The 23,038-nt window shown below is 41.2% G+C and overlaps 1 protein-coding gene across 4 annotated transcripts in view; it reads right to left on the bottom strand.

Annotated features, from left to right (window-relative positions):
• The window catches only part of CFAP221 (cilia and flagella associated protein 221), a 133,843-nt gene that overhangs the window by 71,622 nt on the left and 39,183 nt on the right, over positions 1-23,038 (bottom strand). For all 4 annotated transcript variants that reach the window (XM_027562442.1, XM_027562432.1, XM_027562421.1 and 1 more), the window contains 3 exons: positions 12,358-12,461; positions 7,876-8,035; positions 50-170 (listed from right to left, as the gene is read on the bottom strand). In XM_027562442.1, the coding sequence (XP_027418243.1) occupies positions 50-170; positions 7,876-8,035; positions 12,358-12,461 (385 nt within the window). The remainder of the gene's footprint in view (positions 1-49; positions 171-7,875; positions 8,036-12,357; positions 12,462-23,038) is intronic.

Below are 23,038 nucleotides of genomic sequence, written 5' to 3'. Positions count from 1 at the left end.
GGCCTTTCTGTTGTTCTTTCTGTTGTGATAACCATAATGCCCGCTTTACCTTAATCTTTGGAGGCTTTGCTTTTGCTGGCAATTGGGGAAAAGGTACACGTGTCATTGCCTTTTCTGGAGGAACAACTACTTTTTTAGAAAGATTATTTACTCTTTCAAATTCTTCCAACCTAGAGTTTAAAACAGATATTAAATTAGTATGTAATGCAACAACTCAAGGCTCTGAGTTTTAGTTCTTTCCAATAATATCATGACTTATAGTCCATTAAATACTATATCTAAACTATGATTTTTTTAGCTGTCACGTATGGATGTGAGAGTTGGACCATAAAGAAGGCTGATCACCAAAAGAATTGATGCTTTCAATCTGTGGTGTTGGAGAAGACTCTTGAGAGTCCTTTGGACAGCAAGGAGATCAAACCAGTCAATCCTAAAGGAAATAAACCCTGAATATTCATTGGAAGGATTGATGCTGAAGTTGAAGCCCCAATGCTTTGGACACACCTGATGTGAAGAGCCAATTCATTGGAAAAGACTCTGATGCTGGGAAAGATGAAGATTTCAAGGGAAGGGGGCATCAGAGGATGAGATGGTTAGAAAGCATCACTCATTCAATAGACATGAATTTGAGCAAACTCTGGGAGATAGTGGAGGATAGAGGAACCTGGCTTGCTATAGTTCATAGGGTCACAAAGAGTTGGAGACAACTTAGCGACTGAAAAATGACAACAAAACTCAAAATCAACTTGGGTGCTAAAACAGTGGTTTATGAAAATAAACACAAGGTCAGGATGCCAGAGCATAATCATAAATAAACAGTGGGGCAATGGCTATTGTCCTTACATTCTCAAAGAACATAGTAAGTAGAAAATAGGACATGCTGAAAAATGCTCCTGGCATCCAGCATAATTCATTCCTAAGCTATTGGTTTTCTATGGCTAAATTTATTTACCACACTTAACTTTTACATTGATTTATGTGTAAAAGAATAATTATGTCTACTCTTTGTACCAAAATGTTTTTAAAAAGTGATTCATAATATTGTAAAAATGACTATACTATGCAAAGCAATCTACAGATTCAGTACAATCCCTATCAAATTACCAATGGCATTTTTCACAGAACTAAAACAAAAAATTTCACAGTTTGTATGGAAACACAAAAGATCCTAAATAGCCAAAGCAATATTAAGAAAGAAAAATGGAGTTGGAGGAATTAAACTCCCTGACTTCAGACTATACTACAAAGCTACAGTCATCGAAACAGTATGCTACTGACATTAAAACAGAACTACAGAACAATAGAATAAGATAGAAAGCCCAGAGATAAACCCACACACCTATAAGCACCTTATCTTTGACAAAGAAGGCAAGAATATACAATAGAGAACAGACAGGCTCTTCAATAAGTGGTGCTGGGAAAAACTGGACAGCTACATGTAAAAGAATGAAGTTAGAACACTTCCTAAGACCATATACAAAAATAAACTCAAAATGGATGAAAGCCAGCAACTATAAAATGCTTAGAGGAAAATATAGGCAGAACATTCTTTGACATACATCACAGCAAGATCCTCTTTGACCCACCTCCTAGAGTAATGGAAATAAAAAGAAAAATAAACAAATGAGACCTAATTAAACTTACAAGTTTTTGCACAGCAAAGGAAACTACAAACAAGATGAAAAGACTACACTCACAATGGGAGAAAATAATTGCAATAATAAAGAATTAGTCTCCAAAATACACAACCTGTTGCAGCTCATGCAACTCTCTCTCTATTGAAAAAGGGGCAGAAGACTTAAACAGACTTTGCTCCAAAGAAGACATACAGATGGCCAATAAACACATGAAAAAAATGCTCAACATCACTCATTATTAGAGAAATGTGAATCAGAACTACAGTGAGGTATTATCTCACACTAGTCAGAATGGCCATCATCAAAAAATTGACAAACAATTAACGCTAGAGAGGGTGTGGAGAAAAGGGATCCCTCTTGCACTGTTGGTAGGGATATAAAGATACAGCCACTTTGAAGAACAGTATGGAGATTCCTTAAAAAAAAAAAGCTAGAAATAAATCTACCACATGACCCAGCAATCCCACTACTGGGCATATACCCTGAGAAAACCATAATTCAAAAAATACATGTACCCCAATATTCATTGTAGCACTATTTACAATAGCCAGGACATGGCAGCAATCTAGATGTCCATCAACAGATGAATGGATAAATAAGTTGTGGTAATATATACAATGGAATATTACTCAGCCATAAAAAGGAGCAAATTTGAGTCAGTTTTAGGGAGGTGGATACAGAGTGAAGTAAGTAAGGAAGAGAAAAACAAATATTGAATATTAACACATATATATGAAACCTAGAAAAGTGGTACTGATAAACCTATTTGCAGGGCAGGAATAGAGACGTAGATATAGAGAAGAGACTTGTGGCTACAGTGGGCAAAGGAGAGGGTGGGATGAATTGAGAGAGTAGCACTGAAACATATTCATTACCATATGTAAAATAGATACCATATGTAAAATAGTGTGAAGTTGCTGTATAACACAGGGAGCTCAACACTGCTCTGTGACAACCTAGAGGGTTGGGATGGGATGTGGGCATGGCAGGGAGGTTCAAGAGGGACAGGACATATGTATACTTATGGTTGATTCATGCTGTTGTATAGCAGAAAGCAACACAGCATTGTAAAGCAATTATCCTCCAATTAAAGTGATTCAGGCTAATGTTTGAGATCTTTTCTATAAATTAAAACTACTTGGAACATGGATAGGTATAGACAGGGCTGCTTCCATGTCTGCAGAAGCTGTTTATTTGTCATGAGGGGTAGTACAACCACGCTATGTTCATAAATGCCGCCCATGAAAGCATTTCCTCAAGCACAAGTTTTGTGGGATGACACCTGACGGTGACACTTCAGAGAGAAGATGAGAAATTGCTGCCGTTTAGGCATTCTGACACTCCATTTGCTTTGGTTGAGCACCTACTGATCCAGCTGCCCTGCATAACACAGGTTATAGGCCTGCAGTCCCAGATTCAGTAAGGCCAGTGTGAGAGTCCTGAAAGGTCCCAGGCATGGGAGAACCTGTCCCTGGGTGGGAGGGATGCATACTGATGGACACGCTGTGAGGTGCAAGGATGAGATGCTTGGTGAGGGATGAGCTGTGGCCTGGTGTTCACATCTCAACAGAGCAGAGCTCTGACACCACCTCTGCCATAAACATTTGGGAAACAACCCAGAATATTTGAGGATGTTAAAAAAAACCAGTCTCCTTGAGATGGAACCTTATACACTGTTAATGGGAATGTAAGTTGGTGCAGTTATTATGGAGAACAGCATGGAGGTTCCTTAAAAAACTAAAACTAGAGCTACCATATGATCCTGCAATCCCCTTCCTGGGCATGTATCCAGACAAAACCGTAATTCTAAAAGATACATGCACCCCTATGTTCATAGCAACACATTTACAATAACCAGGACAATAGCCAGAAACAACCTAAATGTCCATCAACATATGAATGGACAAAGAAGATGTGGTACATATATACAATGGAATACTATTCAGCCACAAAATGAACAAAATAATGCCCAAAAACATGCATGGACCTAGAGATTACCATACTAAGTGAAGTAAGTCAGAAAGAGAAAGACAAATACCATAAGATATCACTTATATATATGGAATCTAAAATATGACACAAATAAACTTATCTACAAAATAGACTCACAGGCAAAGAGAACAGACTTCTGGTTGCCAAGGAGGAGAAGGATGGGGGAAGGAAGTATTAGGAGTTTGGGATTCACAGATGCAAATTATTATATACAGGATGGGTGAACAACAAGGTCCTACTGTAGAGCACAGGGAACTGTATTCAACATCCTGTGATAAACCATATGGAAAAGAATATGAATAAGAATATATATATATATGTATGTATATGTATATATGCATATAACAGTCACATTGCTGAACAGCAGAAGTTAACACAACGGTGTTAAGTCAATTACATTTCAATCAGAAAAAAAGAAAACAGTCTCTTTAAGAAGTCTAACTACTAGTGTTCGTAGTGATGCTTTCTAAGGCCCACTTGACTTAGCATTCCAGGATGTCTGGCTCTAGGTGACTGATCACACCATCGTGGTTATCTTGGTCGTGAAGATCTTTTTTGTACAGTTCTTCTGAGTATTCTTGCCACCTCTTAATATCTTCTGCTTCTGTTAGGTCCATACCATTTCTGTCCTTTATCGAGCCCATCTTTGCATGAAATGTTCCCTTGGTATCTCTAATTTTCTTGAAGAGATCTCTAGTCTTTCCCATTCTGTTGTTTTCCTCTATGTCTTTGCATTGATCGCTGAGGAAGACTTTCTTGTCTCTTCTTGCTATTCTTTGGAACTCTGCACTCAGATGCTTATATCTTTCTTTTTCTCCTTTGCTTTTCATTTCTCTTCTTTTCACAGCTATTTATAATTCCTCCCCAGATAGCTAGTGGAGGTGATGGAATTCCAGTTGAGCTATTTCAAATCCTGGAAGATGATGCTGTGAAAATGCTACACTCAATATGCCAGCAAATTTGGAAAACTCAGCAGTGGCCACAGGACTGGAAAAGGTCAGTTTTCATTCCAATCCCAAAGAAAGGCAATGCCAAAGAATGCTCAAACTACCGCACAATTGTGCTCATCTCACACGCTAGTAAAGTAATGCTCAAAATTCTCCAAGCCAGGCTTCAGCAATACGTCAGCTATGAACTTCCTGATGTTCAAGCTGGTTTTAGAAAAGGCAGAGGAACCAGAGATCAAATTGCCAACATTCGCTGAATCATTGAAAAAGCAAGCGGGTTCCAGAAAAATATCTACTTCTGCTTTACTGACTATGCCAAAGCCTTTGACTGTGTGGATCACAATAAACTGTGGAAAATTCTGAAAGAGATGGGAATACCAGACCACCTGACCTGCCTCTTGAGAAACCTATATGTAGGTCAGGAAGCAACAGTTAGAACTGGACATAGAACAGACTGGTTCCAAATAGGAAAAGGAGTACGTCAAGGCTGTATATTGTCACCCTGCTTACTTAACTTATATGCAGAGTACATCGTGAGAAATGCTGGGCTGGAAGAAACACAAGCTGGAATCAAGATTGCCGGGAGAAATATCAATTATCTCAGATATGCAGATGACACCACCCTTATGGCAGAAACTGAAGAGGAACTAAAAAGCCTCTTGATGAAAGTGAAAGAGGAGAGTGAAAAAGTTGGCTTAAAGCTCAACATTCAGAAAACGAAGATCATGGCATCTGGTCCCATCACTTCATGGCAAATAGGGAAATAGTGGAAACAGTGTCAGACTTTACTTTTTTGGGGCTCCAAAATCACTGCAGATGGTGATTGCAGCCATGAAATTAAAAGACGCTTACTCCTTGGAAGGAAAGTTATGACCGACCTAGATAGCATATTCAAAAGCAGAGACGTTACTTTGCCAACAAAGGTCCGTCTAGTCAAGGCTTTGGTTTTTCCAGTGGTCATGTATGGATGTGAGAGTTGGACTGTGAAGAAGGCTGAGCACCGAAGAATTGATGTTTTTGAACTATGGTGTTGGAGAAGACTCTTGAGAGTCCCTTGGAAAGCAAGGAGATCCAGCCAGTCCATTCTAAAGGTGATCAGTCCTGGGTGTTCTTTGGAAGGAATGATGCTAAAGCTGAAACTCCAATACTTTGGCCACCCCATGCGAAAAGTTGACTCATTGGAAGACTCTGATGCTGGGAGGGATTGGGGGCAGGAGGAGAAGGGGATGACAGAGGATGAGATGGCTGGATGACATCACTGACTCAATGGACATGAGTTTGGGTGAACTCCGGGAGTTGGTGATGGACAGGGAGGCCTGGCATGCTGCAATTCATGTGGTTGCAAGAGTCGGACACAACTGAGTGATTGAACTGAACTGAACTACTAGTGTTGACGATGGAAATGAAGGGATATGAGAAAGCGAGAAACCAAGAGTTACATGGAATTGGCAGTGCCAATTGGATGTGAGTTCATCACACATCCAACTCTGAAACAGAAAAAAGCACCTGTGAAATCTTCAGAGAACACTGCAGCTGGATCATTTTTCCCCTTCCTGGTGGAATATCTATGTTCCAGCACTACCTGAAGCCTGGGGAGACAGGCAAGTCTTGAGACACGGTCCTTGAAAACGTCAAGAGTGTTCTAGATCAGATACTAAACTCCAGATGGGAAACCAAAACATAGTTTAGAAAAGGTGTGCATCTGTTCCTGCTTGGAGCTTCTGCCATGCAATGCGCCACTGTGTTTAAGAACGTGTCTATGGAGGGGTAGACATGTCAACGGAGAAGGCAATGGCACCCCACTCCAGTACTCTTGCCTGGAAAATCCCATGGTTGGAGGACCCTGGTAGGCTGCAGTCCATGGGGCCGCTAAGAGTCGGACACGACTGAGCGACTTCACTTTCACTTTTCACTTTCATGCACTGGAGAAGGAAATGGCAACCCACTCCAGTGTTCTTGCCTGGAGAATCCCAGGGACGGGGCAGCCGGGTGGGCTGCCGTCTATTCGGTCACACAGAGTCGGACATGACTGAGGTGACTTAGCAGCAGCAGCAGCAGCAGACATGTCAAAGTCCCACTCAAGTGACGCCTCTGAGGAGGTCGTCTGTGTGTTGTGGCGCATGTTGTGAGCTGCAAACAGCATTCTTCTCAGTCAGTTAACTGACACCAGGAAAGTGAGGACTGGTTTTCTTTTATGTCCAATGTTACCTCTTTATTGGCTGAACTACTTTAGTTTTACTACAGGAACTTGCAAGATTTGGGTTCAGCAGGTCACACTAACATTCTACAGTTGACTCAAGCTGCTTTGGCTTCTGAGAAAGAAAATAATAATATAAATATATAATAAATCATGGAGTTATTATTTTGATAGTGGGTTGTTATTCCACTTTTAATATGTCTAATGATGTTAATATGTGATGTGAATGTATGTGTGAAGGGGAGAGGAGGAAAATCAACCTTTGCCTTCATCATTTTCGAAATATTTATAAGGATTTTTCAAGATTAGGATTTATACTGTGAAATTTTTTCCTTTTCACTTCTATAAACATCATGCAAGTTAGAAAACACCTTATTAACTAGATATATTTGGATATAAAAATACAAGCTCACATTCACTGGAAATGGAAGTTCAGGGCTAACTGGTTATAGTTAAACCCATGGGTTTAAAACTTAAACCCATTGCACATCTTTATTCTGACTTGAATGCTGAGGGTGCTTTAAGAAAAGCTCCCACCCAGCATGTTTCCATTTCTGCCTTATGTCAAAGGCACTTGTTATACTTGACTTATTTCGGCTCCTGTCTTCAGCATCTTTAGAGTGCGGACCATTTCCCGTGGGGCTTTGCAGTGGACAGTGCATAGGGCAGGCACTCCACTCATTATAATATTATATTGAAACTTAGAATATAGCTCTTTGGTTCTGGCTTTATGACTTGAATTTTTGAACAGACTAATACACACATGTGGCCAACAATTCAAACAGCACACTGATAGTAATCAGTAAAAGAAAGTATCCTCAGCAAAATCTCTTTTCTTGGTTGGCTCTTCTCTCTCTTGGCAGAAGCAACTACTGCTACAAGCACAGAGATATTCTCTGCATCACTGTTATATTTTAAAGGGTATTTTATGAAGGTTCACCATTTAAGTAAGTTTCTAAATTGAGATAGAATTAACATGTAACTGTATATTAGTTCCAGGCATATTAAGTAAGGTTTTGATGGCATTCTGCTACAAGAAAGAAACAATGGAATAGATGAAAGGAAGAATTGGGGTTTGAAGGAAAACAGAAGTGAGCCGTACTTTAAAGCCACATTGGGGTAGCATGTCCCGGTGAAGACACACTCATACGGTTGAGAGTTGAACTGTGAAACCCACAGCTGCACTTTTATCTGTGCCATCCCATACTGAAACGGGGTAAACTTCACTGTCACATTCATCTTCCCATTCGCCGGGATTATTCCTGGGAGGAAAGACATGAGAAAACGTGATGCTTTTTCTTCCTGCCAAGTCCAAGCAAAGAGGCTGACTCACACACACATATATATTCTTCCCATGAGAAGCACAAGTATTTCTAGTATCAGTCTTTTCATTAAATACATGTGAATCAACTTCTGCATGTTCACATTGATCTTATTTACCAACTACTACCTTAATCCTTTATACTCATAACTTGATTGTGCCAGTTATATAAACATACACTATGAGTCAGCATTACTGAGTCAGAAGTGAATTCCCAGAACTGTAACCTTTAAGCCATTATTAATAATTCCCAGATATCAATGTTCATGCTGTGAGCCACAGGGAAAATGAAGGAACACATGTAAAAGTTTGTGTCCAAATAATTTGGTTCCCTATATTTTTGTGTAATTTGATTCTCTCACTTTATATCTTCAAGACAGACAACTGTTCTCTCAAAAGGCAAATGTCACATGATGTTTATTTCTCCTTTGTGTCTCTGGTGCCAACAGGGCTTGGAATGCAATTAAGTTCTCAACAAACATGGAAAGGAAAATAAAAGGCAAGGAGGAAAGAAGAATTGATATGCTAGGTGTGAGAAGGGCTACCATTTCTGACTTCCACTGAAGGCTCTCTGGTTTGCTCTCTAGGTGGACTCCTCTGGTCCCCACAGAGGCCTTGCCTGGCAACCCCCCTCCTTCCCATCTAGGGTCCCTCTGAATCTTGGACCACCCTCTGCCTTGCTCTCTATGCCAACCCCACAGCCCTTTCATTCAGCCATTAGACATTCACTGAGCACCTACTATGTGACAGGCACTGTTTTAGGCACTTGAAACACAGCAGTAAACAAAGAAAAGTCCCAGGGGACTTGCCTGGTGATCCAGTGATTAAGGCTCTGCCTGCCAATGCAAGGGGTGCAGGATCTATCCCTAGTCAGGGACTAAGATCACACATGCTGTATGGCGCAGCCCAAACACACACACACACACACACACACACACACAAAGCCCCAGAGCTCACGGAGTTTACATGCTGGCCAGGATGGCAAATAAAAAGAAATAAGCCAGTGAATATAAACTCTCAAGTCATGTCATGAACACAGAGTAGGCCATGGGGAAGCAAGCGACACACAAGGAGCTATTTGAGACATGGTGAACATCAGGTCTCAGGTGAGGAGATGCTGAAGCAGAGGCCTGGATGAGGCGTGGGGCTGCTGCTCCAGTCCCCAGACACTGGCACTCTGGACCCCATGCCTTGGTACTTGCTGTTCCCCAGACTGGAAGCCCTTCCTCCAGATCTTCCTTTAGCTTCCAATCTTCTGGATTACCTCTCTGTCATCTGCCTCCCCTAGTTAAGTCTCACAAAAGCAGATGCCTGCTTGTTACTGTGTTCCCAGCTCCATAAATAAAACTTCAAAGCCTATGTCAGCCCACATGTTACAGAAAACTCCTCCTGATGCTCCATCTGCAGAAGCCTCCACCACCTTCCCTCACCGATACCCTGCGGTCCTCAGGTACCACCCGAACTGTCACTCTGCAAATTTACCAGTCTCCCAACTAGTCTGCAAGCCCCTAAGGCAGATACCCAGTCCCAGAGCTCTTTTATCTTCTCAGATCCTAAGCGCTGTGCTTCAGAAAAATACATAAAACCCTAAAGACTCCACCAAAACACCCACTATTAATAGAATTAATGAAAGTAAAGTTGCAGGATACAAAATCAGTACAGAAAAATCAGTTGTGTTTCTATACACCAACAACAAACTATAAGAAAATGAAATGAAAAAACAATTCCATTTACAATTGCAACAAAAAGAATAAAATGCCTTGAAATAAATTTTTTCCAGTTTTATTGAGAAATAATCAACATACATCTCTGTATAAATTTAAGGTATGAAGCATGATGGTTTGACTTCTGTATTTGTGAAATAATCACCACAGTGGGTTTAATTAACATCCATCATTCTAAATAGACACAATAAAAAGAAAGCCCAGGAATAAACTCATGCATATATGGTCAATTAATTGGCAACAAAGGATCCTAGAATACACGAAAGGGCAAGGATAATCTCTTCAGTAAAGTGTTGGGAGGACTGAACAGCCACATGCTAAAGAATAAAACTGAACCACTATCTTACACCACATACAAAAGTAAAATTCAGGAGGGAGGATTAATTTGGAGTTTGGGATCAACAGATACTCTACATAAAATGGATAAGCAACAAAGACCTACTGTATAGCACAGGGAACTTTACTCAATATCTTGGAATAACAATCTTTCAGGGAAAATAATCTAAAAAGTGACTATATTTTGTATATATATAACTGAATCACTTTGCTGTATACCTAAAAGTAACACAACACTGTAAATCAACTATACTTCAATAAAAAATTTAAAGGTTAAAAAATGATTTCAAAATGGATTAAAGACTTGAATGTAAGAACTGACAATATAATTCCCAGGAGAAAAAAAGAAAAAAGCTCCTTGACATTGGTCTTGACAATGATTTTGGGAATTTGATATCAAAAGCAAAGGCTACAAAAGCAAAAACACATGAAACTACACCAAGTTCAAAAGCTTCTGCACAACCAAAGAAGACATCAACAAAATGAAAAGACAACCTATGGAAGGGAAGGGAATATTGTAAACCACATATCCAATAGGGCATGAATACCCAAGATACACAAGGATATCATATAACTCAATAACAAAACACCAAGATAACCCAACTTTTTCAAATGAGCAAAGGACCCAAACAGACACTTTTCCAAAGAAGATAAACAAATGTCCAACAGGTACATGTTCAACATCACTAATCATCAGGAAAATGCAAATAAAGTGAGATTATTGTTTCACACCTGTTAGAATGGCTATTATCAAAGAAATAACAAATCCTGGCAAGAAGGTAGGAAAAAGGGAACACTTGTGCAGTGCTGGAAATGCAAACTGGTGCAGTCACTATGGAAAACAGTACGGAGGTTTCCTCGAAACCTAAGGAATTACCATATGATCCAGCAATCTCACATCTGGGTATATATGCAAAGGGAATGAAATCATTATTTTGAAGAGGTAGATGTACTCCCACATTCACTGCAGCATTATTCACAATATCCAGGGGAATGAAAATACTCTGTGTCCATTGACAGATGAAAGGATAAAGAAGATGTGGCATATACATACATACATATATATATATATATAATGCAATATTATTCAGTGTTAAAGAAGAAGGTAAACCTGCCATTTGTGACAACATGTATGAATTTGGGTGGCATTACGGCAAGTAAAATAAGCCAAAGACAGATACTGTAAGGTATCATTTACACACACATTCAGAAGAAAAAAAGTCTAATTCAGAGAAATAGAGAGTTGAAAAATGTTACCAGGGGCTGGGGGTGGGGAGGTGGTGGTAAGGAGAATTTGGTAAAAGGGTACAAACTTTCAATTATAGAATGAATGAGGTCTGAGGCTTTAACATAAAACAAGGTGACTATACTTGAAATTTGCTGAGAGAATAGAACTTAAATGTTTCACCAATAAAAAAGGCAGGTCTGTGAGGTGATGGATATTCATTAACTCAATGACAGAATCCTTTCATGATGTGTACACACGTCAAATCATCACATTATATACTTAAAAAGCTTATAATTTTATGTATAAAATTATATCCATATCATATACATGTCATTATACCTCAATAAATCTGAAAAAAAAAACAAAACAAAAACAAAACTATTTTAGGATTCACAGCAGGCCACAATGGGTGGATATTTAAATCCCAAACCTAAACATCAAGAGAGAAACTGGGAAGCAGAAGTCAGTTCAGGTGGAGATTTCATTCTCAGAGGTCCTGAGTATCTTTGGGATCTACATCCTTTGGGGCATGCAAAGACAGATGGTCCGTGCCACATGTGAGACAAATTCCTTAGACCCTTCACTAAGATTCTGAAGGCTTGAATAGATATAATATTCCCATTTTATTTGAACCTGTATTAAAGGTGACTATGAAACCATGTAAGTACCAGGAGTTAAAACTAGAATTAGAATGGATTAACTCCTGATTTCAAGTTTTGACTCTGGGGTGCAACTGACCTGAATATAAAGTATAAATTATCTGCATGATATAGATTATCCCAAACTGTGTTTACTCCCAAGTTTCCTGTTCTGATTTACATTATCAGATATGTAAAGTCTGTTACTGTTACACATTTGAAAATAACACATTCAAATGTGGCTTATTCTCTTTCATAACTTGGGACCTACTTTCCAAGTCATCTTCAATCCGAGAACCGTCAGGAAATTGGCAACTTGAGAATTAATTCTCCTTACCTGATGTTGGCTCCACAGTAAAGGCCTGATGAGGATGAACCACAGTGACATGAAACTCAAAATCCACAGGGCAACTGCACCACAAAGGAATCACGTAGCTTTTGCTGCAAAAAAAGAAGAAGAAAACTGTAAAATATTATTTCTTTGTAACTAGCTCTTTTGGTATCAAAGAATACTCAAGTTATGTAATAAACAGCCACAACCACGAGGAGAGTCAACCCTCACACACTCATTCCTGGGTGATAGCTAGCCTACAGCACATTCTGGGTGCTGTGGCAGGGGCATGTCTCAGAGAGCCCTAAGCCTATCCTGATGGCAAAGTGAAATGACCCTTTTGCAGTAGTAGTTTTGGGGATATCAGATCAGTCGCTCAGTTGTGTCCGACTCTTTGTGACCCCATGAATCACAGCACGCCAGGCCTCCCTGTCCATCACAAACTCCCAGAGTTCACTCAGACTCACGTCCATCGAGTCAGTGATGCCATCCAGCCATCTCATCCTCTGTCGTCCCCTTCTCCTCCTGCCCCCAATCCCTCCCAGCATCAGAGTCTTTTCCAATGAGTCAACTCTTTGCATGAGGTGGCCAAAGTACTGGAGTTTCAGCTTTAGCATCATTCCTTCCAAAGAACACCCAGGGCTGATCTCCTTCACAATGGACTGGTTGGATCTCCTTGCAGTCCAAGGGACTCTCAAGAGTCTTCTCCAACACCACAGTTCAAAAGCATCAATTCTTCGGTGCTCAGCCTTCTCCACAGTCCAACTCTCACATCCATACATGACCACAGGAAAAACCATAGCCTTGACTAGACAAACCTTTGTTGGCAAAGTAATGTCTCTGCTTTTGAATATGCTATCTAGGTTGGTCATAACTTTTCTTCCAAGGAGTAAGCGTCTTTGGGGATATAGTAGATTTCAAATACGGTTTGAAAAATGATGCCAGGAGTATTTTTACTTGGCCTTAAATTCATTATTTGGAAATACTCCAAATATAAAGAAAATACTGAAAATAATGAAAGATCCCTTTATCCACTACCAAGCTCTATAAAATCTTCTGCTTTGGGTAAACCAATGTCTTATTTTAACAGATATAAAACATGCAGAACAGTTGAAGCTCCCTGCCTACCTCTCCCTGGTCCTCTGCTCCTTCTTGCCTCCCCAGGGGTGTATTCACCATCATTCCCATGGATTTTAGAAATATCACCACATACGTATGTACCCATAAAATGTATCCTATTTATCACTTGTTTTCCATTATACTGTTCTAAAATGTGTTAGTTTTGCCCAGCGTTATGCTTTGAGATTGATCCATGATGACATGTGAAGTTCTGTTCATTTGTTTTAACCAGCGATAAGTAGTTTGTTGTTTGTCGACATCATCTTTCTCTCTCTGCTCTCGTGCTGAAAGGTGTATAGGTTGTCTGTGCCTTTTCACTACTTCAGGGTGGTGATGACAGTCCTTTGGGGGACTCCTTATGCATGTGGACCAGAGCTGCTCTAGCTGTGACTAGAGAAATGGAATTACTGGTTAGCGGTAAAGTGAAATTATCAGCTTTGCTAGGTATGGCCTACGTACCCTCTGAAGCACTTGAACCAATTTATCCTCCCATAAGCAGCATCTGATTACCAACACAGGATTCTCAGACATTGTAACTTCTTCCAACTTGATGAGGGTGAAATAGTATGTCACTTTATTTTCATTTCTTTGAGGTTGACCCTACTACTCATTTTACCCATTGCATTTCCTCTTCTTTGAATTGCCTGTGTGTATTCTTTGCCCATTTTTCTACTGGATTATTCTATTCTCTTATTAACTTGTAACTTTTAGATATTAATGTTTTTAATTACATCCATTGATATATTCAAGATAAGGGTCATTATACAGAGTAATCACTTCAGCCAACAATGAGATGAATACTTCATAGCTTTTTTATTTTTTTAACCAACTCATAAATTCTGTCCTAAATCAGGCTCTATTAGAAGTATCAGTTCATCCATCTTAACTGTATGAGATGCTTTCTAATTCTGAAATACAGGGTACCTAAAAGTCATTACATTTTTCGAGGCAATTCAACCTAACAGACACTTAGGCCCCACTGAGCTTCAGGTATTTTATAGCACTGGGTAGATAAAACTAACATTATAAATTACATGTCTCTCAAGATGATGAATGACACTGCCTGAACCTGGTCCCTGAAGATTAGGTCCGTGACTCACAAGCCACCTGGGCTGTATGGGCCTCCAGTCAGTATCCCCAGGGGTCTGCTCAGAGCTACCCCAGCAGCTGCTCAGGGATCCTCTGCTAAAAGTTGAATGTTTACATTTTCCTGAACTAAAACACAAACAAAAACTGGTAGTGCTTTTTATATTTACCCAATCTGTAGCTAACTTCAAAGCTCTGATAATTCCCATAGAAAAGGTGTCAGAGTATTTGTTTAATGATGATTACATGAAGCCAAGTTCCTGATACATTAATCAGTCGGAAAAACAAACAATTCCTTAAGGGCCCAAAATTCCAAGTGGCTTGATTCAGGAGACACAGCAGTGCCAGGAATACATAGGCAGTGGAAAAACTGAACTTGGTTTTCATCGTTGCAGTTCACACTACAAATATCAAATTATGTGACTGGTTTCCTTCATCATAAATCAAGGGCGATCTACATTAATTTGGGTCAAGAGAAATTCTGGCAGATAGGAAGCTTAGGTTATTTAGAAGTTTTCCATATGTGAAGAAACAGAATCCCATTAGATTCTGGGGGCCTTAAAAATTCTCAACTAAATTCCATTGCTAAAATACAATAAAAAGTGACTGGCAGTGAAGAAACATGAATAAATATACATATTCTATGCCTATTAATCCTCAGATGCAGATAGGAGCCTGAATTAGAGTTCTTCTATGATTTATAGAAAGTAGCCAATTAAAATATTAAAGCAGAACCTTCCTGGTGGACCAGTGGTTGGGAGTTCTCCTGCCACTGCAGGAGACATAGGTTTGATCCCTGGTCCAGGAGGATTCCATATGCCATGGGGCAGCTGGGTCTGTATGCTGTGGGTGCTGAGGCCCTCGTGTCCAAGAGCTCATATACCACAAAAGAGACTGCCCTCCCCATCCCTACCACCCATCCCTGCTCTCTGCAATTAGCAGGGGCCCTGCATGCAGTGGCGAGGGCCCAGCACAACCAAAATAAAAATAAATAAATAATATTAAAAAAATTAAAGCAGATAGAAGTTAATACTCTTCAAGTAAAGACAACTTTTATCCCTGCTACTTTATTATTTAAACATTTAATCAATTACATTAAGGCTATGTATAAAAATATATTAAGCACTTGAAAAGACTTATGACTTATTTTTAATAAAATCCAACTCAAACTTTTTAAATACCAGTCTTATGACCATGTACAAACTCTGTGCCTATTAGAAGAAAAGAGTACCAATTTCCCTCACAGAAAGTAAATATTATAAAATAATATAAACGCAAATTTCTTTCTTGTCCCTTTTCTAAATAAATGCTAGAAGAGGGCCAGACACAGCATTAATTTCCAGTAAATTATATAACATTTGTTTCTACTTTACTCTGATGTTATTTTCATCATTTACCCTAAAATCTAACATTGTGTTAGTTAGGAGTAATCAACGATTTCTTGAGAGAATGTATAATCTTGTGAACTTATTGGGGATAACATAAAAGCAAATTTCCTCTCTAATTAAAAAACCTCCATGTTTAGAGAGTGGACTGAGTGAGCCATCTTGACATAAATAGTACTGGACTCCTTTTTGGAGAGTGAAGGTTGACTGATAATGTCACTGAGAGGGACTGTATGGGGCCTTCCTGGAACAGACTCCCTGCCCTGCCCCCCATGTCCTCTACCTGCCTCTTCACTGTGGAAAAACTGTGGCCTCCTAGACCTTTCCTGAGTTCAAAAGAGTTAATCAGAGAATGAGAAAATGGAGAAAGAAAGGAAAACCATCAGGCAAGACAAAATTATAACACTTTAGCCATTAGACAAAGTCAAGGATCTTCAGTTCCTCCTCAAGGGCTATAGATAATATTCTGGGCCACATCCTTTGAGCTGTCTTGTAGATACTGAGATTCCCACCAGGTGGGAGAAGTTACTGGTATGCTACCCACAAGCATGTAGACTCCAGACCGGTTGGAACCAGAAGGTTGATGATGCTGACTCCTGATAACCTCACCATAATCCAATTAGAAGAATGTCCATGAGCTGACCACACACCCCACTACCCTCTTTCCTCACTCTGTCTTTAAAAACTTTTCCCTGAAACCTTTCAAGGAGTTCAGGCCTTTTAAGCACTAGGTGTCTAGACTCCTTCTTGGGTGCCTGTAATTAACACTGCACTTTCCTTCACCACGACCTGCTGTCACTAGGATGGCTTTGCTGCACATGGGCAAGCAGACCCAAGCATGAGTCAGTAACAGTAAACAGCATGACAGATGCTAACTTATTACAAGATGCTCGATTCAGAGGCCACAGTAAATTAATCATCAGCTATTACATGTTACTTGTAACCATCAAGATAAAGGGAAGCCTCTTCACAGAGACATACATAAAATTTAAACCATAATGTAGACTATGTAAACACGTCAATTTAGCAGGACTTTTGCCTTGTCAATTACTCACTGATATAGGAATCGCTTAGAGATCCAAAGCTATGGACAGCAATGATGTATTCGCATGAGACCCACTCCTTTTCAAATGTACAGAAGACTCATGAGAAAATCGAATCTGAGTGAGCTCATCTATATTGGGACTTCCCTGGCGGTCCAGTGGTTAAGAATCTGCCTTACAATGCAGTAGACATGGGTTTGATCCCTGGTCAGGGAACTCAGATCCCACATGCTGGGGGGCAGCTAAGCCCATGTGCTACAACTGAGCCTGTGGGCCTCACCTACAGAGCCCATGCACTCTGGGGTCCCTGCACCATAACTAGAGAGAAGACTCTGTGCTGCAACTGAGAGCCTGAGTATCTCAACCAAGAGCCGAAGCAGGCAAAAATAAATACATAAATATGAAAACAAACCCATTTTTTGTCTACTGAGAGGTGGATCCCCAGTCTCCTTCCCTGGGATCTGGGCTCTCTGGCCACTCAGCTCCTGGAGAGCAGCAGAAATAACGATGCTGCACTGCTTTCCTAAGGCCATACCCAGGAGACTGGCATCCCTCGATCCTCCTGGGTGCTTACCTTGTTGCCAGGTTGGCAGGAAGCACAAGCAGCCTTTGGAGAGACCCATGTGGAGAGAACCGAGGCTACCAGCCCTGCACCCAGCTCAGCCCAGGAAACAGCAGCGTGCGAGTGGACCAATCTGGGAAGTGGATTCCTTGGCTTGGCTAAGCAGCCTCAGCTGACTCTGCACAAAGCAGGGCAACTTTCTCCATCAAGGAGCCTTCAAAACGTAGATCCAGGAGCAAAATAAATGACTGCTGTTACTTTAAGCCACTGCTTCTAGGGTGGTTTGTTACACAGCAGTAAGGAAAAACCAGACCCAGACAGCATTCTCTCTTCCTCACCTCATTTCTCCCTTAGTGAATGACTGCCTTTACCCCATTTCTGGTGGGAATCTTAACTTGGACATTTTAAAGTCGTTTTCTCTTTTCAGTAGTAGCTCTTCACATGTCCCAGCCATGTGCTTGTGCCTCAGCCAACCGAGAAGGTAAGCACTATTATTCTGCCCATTTCATAGATAAACAAACTGACCAGTGTGGGGCTGTCCAAGGACATACGGTTAATAAGAGATGAGGTTGGAATGGTGAGGGTCACAAGGTGGCAGAGTAGAAGGACATGCACTCATCTTCTCCTCTGAGAACTCCAAAATTACAACTCGCTGCTGAACAACCATTGACAGGAGGATGTTGGATCACACCAAAAAAAGATACCCCATGTCCAAGGGCAAAGGAGAAGCCCCAGCAAGACAGTAGGAGGGGCAAAATTGCATTTAGAATCAAACCTCATACCTGCCAGAGACACTTGGAGGGCTCAAACAAAACCTGGTGCACACCAGGAGACCCCAAAGAGACTGAGCCAGACCTGCCTTTGAGTGTTTGAGTGTCCCCTGTGGAGGACAGGTCAGCAGTGGCCTGTCACAGGTGCAGGGGCTCTGGGTACAGCAGACCTGAGTGTGGCATAAGCCCTCTTAGAGGAGGTCACTATTAATGCCACCATGGAGCCACCAGAACTTATCCAGGACTAGGGAAACAGACTCTTGGAGGGCTGAAACAAAACCTTGTGTGCACCAGGACCCAGAAGAAAGGAGCAGTCAGACCCACAAAAGACTGACCCAGACTTGCCTGTTGAGTGTCCAGAAGTCTCCGGCAGAGGCATGCCTCGGCAGTGGCCTGCTGCAGGGTCAGAGGCACCGAGTGCAGCAGTGCACAGGACCTTTTCAAGGAGGTTGCCATTATCTTCATTACTTCTGCCATAGTTTGATCTCAAGTCAAACAACAGGGAGGGAACATAGTCCCGCCCATCAACAGAAAATTGGATTAAAATTTACTGAGCATGGCTCCACCCATCAGAACCAAGAACCAGTTTCCCCCACAGTCAGTCTCTCCCGTCAGGAAGCTTCCGTAAGCCTCTTATCCTTACACCTCAGAGGGCAGACAGAATGAAAATCACAATCACAGAAAACTGATCACATGGACCACAGCCTTGTCTAACTCAAGGAAACTATAAGCCATGCCACGTCAGTTCAGTTCAGTTCAGTCGCTCTGTTGTGTCCGACTCTTTGCCACCCCGTGAACCACAGCACTAGGTCTCCCTGTCCATCACCAACTCCTGGAGTCCACCCAAATCCACGTCCATCGAGTCGGTGATGCCATCCAACCATCTTATCCTCTGTCATCCCCTTCTCCTCCTGCCCTCAATCTTTCCCAGCATCAGGGTCTTTTTAAATGAGTCAGCTCTTCGCAACAGGTGGCCCAAAGTATTGGAGTTTCAGCTTTAACATCAGTCCTTCCAATGAACACCCAGGACTGATCTCCTTTAGGATGGACTGGTTGGATCTCCTTGCAGTGTAGGGCCACCCAAGACAGATGGGTCATGGTGGAGAGTTCTGACAAAATGTGGTCCACTGGAGAAGGGAATGGCAAACCATTTCAGCACTCTTGCCTTGAGAACCCTGTGAACAGTATGAAAAGGCAAAAAGATATGACACTGAAAGATGAACTCCCCAGGTCGGTAGGTGCCCAATATGCTACTGGAGAAGAGTGGAGAAACAACTCCAGAAAAAATGAAGAGATAGAGCCAAAGCAAAAACAATGCCCAGTTGTGGATGTGACTGGTGATGGAAGAAAAGTCCAATGCTGTAAAGAACAATATTGCATAGGAACCTGGAATGTTAGGTCCAAGAATCAAGGCAAATTGGAAGTGGGCAAATAGGAGATGGCAAGAATGAACACTGACATTTTAGGAATCAGTGAACTAAAATGGACTGGAATGGATGAATTTAACTCAGATGACCATTATATCTACTACCGTGGGCAAGACTCCCTTAGAAGAAATGGAGTGGCCTTCATAGTCAACCAAAGAGTCCGAAATGCAGTACTTGGGTACAATCTCAAAAACAACAGAATGATCTCTGTTTATTTCCAAGGCAAACCAGTCAATATCACAGTAATCCAAGTCTATGCCCCAACCACTGGAGAAGGCAATGGCACCCCACTCCAGTACTCTTGCCTGGAAAATCCCATGGATGGAGGAGCCTGGTAGGCTGCAGTCCATGAGGTTGCTAAGAGTCGGACACGACTGAGCGACTTCACTTTCACTTTTCACTTTCATGCACTGGAGAAGGAAATGGCAACCCACTCCAGTATTCTTGCCTGGAGAATCCCAGGGATGGGGGAGCCTGGTAGGCTGCCGTCTATGGAGTCACACAGAGTCGGACACGACTGAAGCGACTTAGCAGCAGCAGCAGCCCCAACCACTAATGCTGAAGAAGTGGAAGTTGAACGGTTCTATGAAGACCTACAAGACCTTATAGAATTAACATCCAAAAAAGATGTCCTTTTCATTATAGGGGACTGGATTGCAAAAGTAGGAAGTCAAGAGATACCTGGAGTAACAGGCAAGTTTGGCCTTGGAGTACAGAATGAAGCAGAGCAAAGGCTAATAGAGTTTTGCCAAGAGAACGCACTGGTCATAGCAAACACCCTCTTCCAACAACACAAGAGAAGACTCTGCAAATGGACATCATCAGATGGCCAACAATGAAATCAGATTCATTATATTCTTTGCAACCAAAGATGGAGAAGCTCTAAGCAGTCAGCAAAAAGAAGACTGGGAACTGACTAGGGCTAAGATCATGAACTCCTTATTGCCTAATTCAGACTTAAATTGAAGAAAGTAGGGAAAACCACTAGACCATTCAGATATGACCTAAATCAAATCCCTTACGATTATACAGTGGAAGTGAGAAATAGATTCAAGGGATTAGATCTGATAGATACAGTGCCTGAAGAAATATGGACGGAGGTTTGTAACATTGTATAGGAGGCAGTGATCAAGACCATCCCCAAGAAAAAGAAATGCAAAAATGCAAAATGGTTGTCTGAGGAGGACTTACAAATAGCTGAGAAAAGGAAAGATATACCCATTTGAATGCAGAGTTCCAAAGAATAGCAAGGAGACATAAGAAAGCCTTCCTCAGTGATCAATGCAAAGAAACAGAGGAAAACAATAGAATGGGAAAGACAAGAGATCTCTTCAAGAAAATTAGAGATATCAAGGGAACATTTCATGCAAAGATGGGCATAATAAAGGACATAAACAGTATGGACCTAACAGTACCAGAAGATATTAAGAAGAGGTGGCAAGAATACACGGAAGAACTGTACAAAAAAGATCTTCATGACACAGATAACCGTGATGGTGTGATCACTCACCTAGAGCCAGACATCCTGGAATGACAAGTCAAGTGGGCCTTAGAAAGCATCATGGTGAACAAAGCTGGTGGAGGTGATGGAATTTCAGCTGAGCTATTTCAAATCCTAAAAGATGATGCTGTTAAAGTGCTGCACACAATATACCAGCAAATTTGGAAAATTCAGCAGTGGCCACAGGACTGGAAAAGGTCAGTTTTCATTCCAGTCCCAAAGAAAGGCAATGCTAAAGAATCTTCAAACTACCACACAATTGCACTCATCTCACACACTAGTAAAGTAATGCTCAAAATTCTCTAAGCCAGGCTTCAACAGTATGTGAACCATGAACTTCCAGATGTTCAAGCTAGATTTAGAAAAGACAGAGGAAACAGAGATCAAATTGCCAACATCTGTTGGATAATCGAAAAAGCAAAAGAGTTCCAAAAAACATCTACTTCTGCTTTATTTACTATGCCAAAGCCTTTGGCTGTGTGGATCACAACAAACTGTGGACAATTCTTAAAGAGATCAGAATACCAGACCACCTTACCTGCCTCCTGAGAAATCTGTATGTAGGTCAAGAAGCATCAGTTAGAATGGGACATGGAACAACAGACTGGTTCCAAATTGGGAAAGGAGTACCTCAAGGCTGTATATTGTCACCCTGCTTATTTAACTTACATGCAGAGTACATTGCTGGAAGAAATAGTAATAACCTCAGATATGCAGATAACACCACCAGTGGCAGAAAATGAAGAAGAACTAAAGAGCCTCTTGATGAAAGTGAATGAGGAGAGTGAAAAAATCGGATTAAAACTCAACATTCAGAAAACTAAGATCATGGAATCCAGTCCCATCACTTCATGGCAAATAAATGGGGAAACAATAGAAACAGTGACAGTCTTTATTTTCTTGGGCTCCAAAATCACTGTAGATGGTGACTGCAGCCATGAAATGAAAAGACACTTGCTCCTTGGAAGAAAAGCTATGATCAACCTAGACAGAATATTCAAAAGCAGAGACATCGCTTTGCCAACAAAGGTCTGTCTAGTCAAAGCTATGTTTTTCCAGTAGCTATGTATGAATGTGAGAGTTGGACTATAAAGAAAGCTGAGCACCAAAGAATTGATGCTTTTGAACTGTGGTGTTGGAGAAGACTCTTGAGTGTCCCTTGGACTGCAAGGAGATCCAACCAGTCCATCCTAAAGGAAATCAGTCCTGAATATTCATTGGAAGGACTGATGCTGAAGCTGAAACTCCAATACTTTGGCCACCTGATGTGAAGAACTAACTCATTGGGAAAGACCCTGATGCTGGGAAAGATTGAAGGTAGGAGGAGAAGGTGACGACAGAGGATGAGATGGTTGGATGGCATCACTGACGCAGTGGACATGAGTTTCAGCAAGCTCCTGGAGTTGGTGGTGGACAGAGAAGCCTGGCATGCTGCAGTCCATGGGATCACGACTGACTAAGGTGGGAGTGAAAGCCAGGACCCCAGGACCCCGAGCTCTTAACTGTCATGCTATGTCCCTCTCCTCGGTCTCTAACAACCACAAAAAACTAAGACATCTCACTGTTCACACCTACAGCTTCTTCCCCATTGATTTTCTCTTCAAAACTGATCCCTTTGGGCTTTATTTGCTGAGCTTTTTGAAAGGCAAGTTCTTCAATTAGTCCATCATCAAGAAAGGCTTCTAAAGTCCCAGGACTTTTTCTCAAATATTACCAACCTCCCCTCAAGTCCTGGCATGCGTGTAGAGAGAAAGGGGTGGGGGTGTCTGGGGACTGGCCAGTTAGTTTCCTTCA

Source organism: Bos indicus x Bos taurus, chromosome 2, assembly GCF_003369695.1.
Source record: "Bos indicus x Bos taurus breed Angus x Brahman F1 hybrid chromosome 2, Bos_hybrid_MaternalHap_v2.0, whole genome shotgun sequence".
NCBI classification, from domain to species: domain Eukaryota; kingdom Metazoa; phylum Chordata; class Mammalia; order Artiodactyla; family Bovidae; genus Bos; species Bos indicus x Bos taurus.
Note: the sequence above shows the minus strand (reverse complement) of the source record. Positions and strands in the feature narration are given on the sequence as shown.